Source organism: Cyprinodon variegatus, unplaced genomic scaffold (assembly GCF_000732505.1).
Source record: "Cyprinodon variegatus isolate N-32 unplaced genomic scaffold, C_variegatus-1.0 Scaffold722, whole genome shotgun sequence".
Classification (NCBI taxonomy): domain Eukaryota; kingdom Metazoa; phylum Chordata; class Actinopteri; order Cyprinodontiformes; family Cyprinodontidae; genus Cyprinodon; species Cyprinodon variegatus.
Window position 1 is genome coordinate 415,524 of NW_015151175.1, and position 5,020 is coordinate 420,543.

Below are 5,020 nucleotides of genomic sequence, written 5' to 3' on the forward strand. Positions count from 1 at the left end.
TCAGTTAGTAACTCAGTTACTTTTTGGGAGAAGTAACTAGTAACTATAACTAATTACTTTTTCAAAGTAACGTGCCCAACATTGTTAAAATATGCAGTTCTTGTTCGGAGCGCTAGATCTCCAGCATACTTCTGGCCAGCAGTGCTGGAAACCCCTGCTGAGAGCTCTCTGCTGTGGCCAGCTCGTGAGGGATTTCATGCTACTGTTCATGCTAGAAGTGAATATAGATTGTTTGTTAATTTAGGTATTCAAAAGTTGTTTCGCCATAGTTTATAAAACATGTTTTAGTGCAATAATAATTATAAGAGCTTGCTCTCTTTTCTTTGTATCTTACATAACGTCCGGCTTTTTGTTCAACCTTTGGAGCCTAACCCCTTGATATTTATTTATTTTTCATATGCAGACAGCGCAATAACAGCTCACATGTTGTGCCTATCTTCCTCAAAAAACTCCTGGATCAGCTTTTCTAATTGCAAGAACGCCCTGATGCACCGCTCCCGGCGCTCTGACCTCTCCCTTAGACTTACGATGTAAATTAGATGCTTTAATGCCCAAAACGTGTTTGATATGACAAAGGAAATTGATATTTGCCTATTAACATTTTTTTTTATATCTAAGATCCATTCAGCTGTATTTTGAGGTAACAAATATATTATCCAATGAAATATTCAAATATTTGGCAGAATCTAATTTTTTTTTTCCATACACCCCAATTAGGTCCTGCTTTACATCAAAACTGGTTTTGTATCTAAAGGGACACTTTCTTGGCTTAAGAATCACATTAATCTGAGTTTTATTTGGTGGCTGATCTAATTTTTATTCTTTTTTTTTACTTTGAGGTGAGGGAACAAAATAATGGATCAAAAAACATTTATTGTTTGAAATATAAAGTGAACCAAAGAGCTATTTGTAGCCAAAGAAAATGCAGATAAATACTTAGCTCCTATATGACTGAAGCTAAAAGTGAAACAGCTTAATTTTGAAATCCTCATAAATAACAACCTGTAAAAAGAAAAAAAAAATAAGAAATTTATCCAGCGGACCTGCAGTATCAGTTGCACTTTCTATTCTGGTGTATATCAACATTTATTTACGATACATTTTTCAGGTCAGTATTCAGCATATTGATGCACCATGTAACTTGGAAGAGTCTCCATCCCTGAAACAGTCATAGGACGGCAGTCTGAGCTCCCTTTGAACTTCAGATCTAACTAAGCTAAAAGTTGCTGTCCGGCAACAAAACAGAATACACTTACCTGATCAGACAAATATTTGGTTCTCTGAACAGCTATAACTATAAAGATGATTTGCTAATGTTACTAGCCAAAACCAGAAAGAATAAAGACTGTTTCAAGATGCAGGATTTCATGATAAGTTGCCAATAGCAGGCAGTTTGTTTGCTCAGGTTGGTTTCACCCTTAAAGTGCCAAAAGTTGGCTGGAGTGCACAGAACAGGTTTACACACGAGGAGGAGAGAATCTCCAGGAGCCTAGAAGATGAGCATGAACTCATAGTTGTGACAAACTGGTGGCCTTACACTACTTACTAACCTGCAAGCATAAAATGTTCAAAATGCAAAATGCAGTTTACATAAGTGTGGAAAAAAGGACCAATGAGTATTTATCACATGCTCACTGTCTGCAAAACTCTGATCTAATAGAAATATGCCAGAAAGTTAATAGTCTCAAAAGGTTCAAACTTACTGAGGATCATTCATTTAAATAAGGTGTATGTGTCTAAATCTGAGCCTATGTCTTTAAATCTGTTGATAAAATGTGTAAAGAGTCACAGTAAAGCCACACTTGATCTTCATATTCTTTTGATTATTTTTTTTTTTTTCTTTTTCTAATGCATTAACATTCGACCCTAAAAGGATTACCCTGCTGATCAGTCTTTAAATGCCCAACGGTACGACATCGATGGGTTAGAATGGTTTTAAAACAAACAGCTTGATCAAGTCTGATTGAAAACCTCCTCAAGCTGTTAATTAGGTCAGACAGCCACACATGTCACACCATGGAAGGGAAATATAATACCGTTTTTAGGTCCAAATGGTTTTTGACTTTTTTTGTAACAAATAGCAGAGAGTAAATTATTACAAAATCCCCCAAAAGAGGTAAAACTTAAAAACAGGTTGTAGATCTTGCACCAAAACACTGACAGTATCTCAAATGTGACATAACTGGGTGTAGAGCAGCAAGATGCGGAAAAGACGCAGACTGAGAAAGAGAAGTAGCACAGGAAGTGACTGAGGTCTCGGTTAAGAGACGTTGATACTCGCTCAGATGCTACCACTGTTCAGCCAGCTGGTGCAGTGCAGCAGACATTTTCTGCTCCATCTTCTTCTCTGAGTTCTTTGACATTACATGGACAATCTGGAGGGGGGCCTTGGATCCAGTCTGCTGAGGAAGCTTTCCTCCAGGTAGGTCACACACTTCTTTTTTTGTTTTTTTACAGTTTTGGATCTCAACGATTTATGCAGTAGAAGTTACATCCTACTTAAGTTCGCTTTTAAAAGGTCAACTTTTTGGTCATCTTTTAAATATGGCCTCCCTCCAGCCTTTAGCTCTAACTTATACCATATGTTTAGTTTCCTGCTGGAAGCCATTTGAGTTTTACTAAATATGGTGGTCATGTGTATACAAGTTCCTACTCTACTAAAGACACTTAAAAATACTTTTCCCACTGCTGAACAACAGACATAACAGTTAAAGAAAAAGCCATTTAAAAGAATTTAAATTGTTTGCAGAATCCTTTCTTCCACATACTTACTCTGGTACACACTGTTCAAGCAACAGTACACGCAGAACCACTTTAGTAATTATTATTGTGTGGGAGGCAAGATGTTTCACCAGAACACTCTGCTTGTGTGTTTTCACAACTATCAGATTTTATATGTGTGCTGCTAACTATTGAAATCTTATTGTAAAAGTAGAGAAGAGATACACAACAACAGAAGAGCAACAGAAATTACAGAAGTGACAAAGGTTACGTAAAATCATGGTGCATGAAATGGATACGAGTGCAAGTAGTGCAACTTGTACACGCTGACCCTTTTGTGAGGCATCTCAAAAGATGACATCTGAAGCAGTTTTATCAGTTTGGTCTTTTTAGCAAACAGCTTGAAAACGTTTAGATTACAGTCCTCTGGTTTCTGTTTCTTCTCCTTGTAGGAAGAATCACCAGCGCAACAACAGCCCTCAGCCTCCAGGTGACAATGAACAGGGGTAAGGAAGGACATTTCAACAAAGATTACACTTAAGCTGTCGCCATGAATACAATTCTCAGCCTCACACCTTGAGGGAATGGCTTTTGACAAATTGCACATATGTGGAACATTAGTGGCAAACAACTGCTGCAAAAAGACAGGAAGTGAACCAGTGGTCGTGTGCAGGCAGTGCTTTTTATCTGTTAGATGGCATGAAAGACTCTCAGCACTGATTCTCTATTCTGTTTGCTGCCTCATGTTAGCAGCAACAATTTACTTCCGCAACATTTGGTTTCTCCACGTCTTGGCAGAAGATCTGTTTCTTTTTAGGGTGTCAACCTCACTTAGCAGGAATCCCCTTTGCTGATACCACAACTTAAAGTAGCCCACGGTTTGCCTTCCTTTTAAGTCCCAGTGGAAAAGTTGTCAAACACTATAAATTGTGCTTTCCTTTTATGAACAGGGACTTCAGCCTGGTGTGGGGGTAAAGGCTAAAGTGGTGCTCGCTCTAATATTTTTGTTTTTGCAATCCAAAAATATTTTCTACTAAAACTGTTGAAACAAAAAAGGTTTTAGTTTTAGAATCTTTGAGAGGATTGGTTATTTCTAGATTTTGCATTCTTTGATAAGATTTTTTAAAGATAAACTAAAGGGTTTTTAAAACATTTGTGATGCAGGAGGTGCAGAGATGTTGAACCCAAAACCTGTCATTTTTATTTCTTATTTTTGCAGTTCCATTGGAGCGATTAGATTTGGACTTGTTGGCAGTTAATTTTTTTTATTGCCTTAGTAAATGTATTTCAGCAATAAACTTTTTTTGCATCAGATGTATTTTGTTCTTGTCCTTTCACTATTACTCTGTTGAAATCTTAGCTTTAAGAAAAGAGAAGTCTTGTTCTTGACTTAAGTCCCCTGGTTCCTCTTTTTTCTGTCACACCGTGTTCAGACAGCAAATCACATGGAGGAGTTTTATAAGCTGCAGTGAGGAAAAGTTTTATCAGTGAATCAAAAGTTTAAGAGTAAAGGAGCCAAAGTTAGATTGTGGCTTTTTTCTGATAGACCAAGTGAGAGTTAAGGAAGTGTTTCTGGGGAAAGAGCTGCACAATAAAGGTTAATTAACTACTTCAAACTTTCAAACATTCCTGCTGATTTTTTGGATTTGATTGTTTTTGTTTTTTAACCTCTAAAATTCCCTAAAGTTTCATGATTTGGTGAATCCATATGGTTGATCTCCTGGTCTTCTCCCCTTCAGGGCGAGTGGTGATGACAGTGGGGCAGGCAGGCTCAGCCGCAGATTCTCCCGAATGAGCAGCAGACATCAGTCCAGGGATCCTCCAAGACCTCCAGCTCATCAGGAAAGGCCTCCTGCTCCACCTGTTCAGGAAGGTGTGTACAGTAACTCCCTACAACATTAAAAGAGGTTCATGATCAATAAAGAGGATGTTGTAGCTAGTGGAGCAATATTTGAGTTTTTTTGTAGCCCTCCTCACCACTAGATCTTCATCTGTGTTTGGGGTTGCAGATGAAAGGCTTCCTCCACCAGCCCTTGCAGTGTCTCCCCCTCCAGCACCTTCTCCTTTCCCCATTCCCATGGATCGGCCACCTAAACGCCCCGACAAATCCACGAAGCCAAAGCTCCCACCTCGGCCTCTTTCCAAGGTGTTCAGTAGTGATGAACACGGATCGGCTGTGTTGCAGGTCATTATTCCTCAAAACTGACTCTGAAGTGGGTCCTTGTGTTTGGTTCTAATATAATGTGTAAAAGTTTAAGCTTTATGACTCAATAAAGTTTTTTGTTATCTGAATAACAAA

At 38.4% G+C, this 5,020-nt stretch overlaps 1 protein-coding gene across 1 annotated transcript in view; it reads left to right on the plus strand.

Annotated features, from left to right (window-relative positions):
* Positions 1–2,268: 2,268 nt before the first annotated feature.
* Positions 2,269–5,020, plus strand: part of LOC107097765 (kelch-like protein 13) — a gene marked incomplete at its 3' end in the record, with an annotated part of 9,593 nt that continues 6,841 nt past the window's right edge. The window contains exons 1-4 of the mRNA XM_015395044.1: positions 2,269–2,422; positions 3,174–3,227; positions 4,461–4,594; positions 4,731–4,906. Coding sequence (XP_015250530.1) covers positions 2,367–2,422; positions 3,174–3,227; positions 4,461–4,594; positions 4,731–4,906 — 420 coding nt within the window. The remainder of the gene's footprint in view (positions 2,423–3,173; positions 3,228–4,460; positions 4,595–4,730; positions 4,907–5,020) is intronic.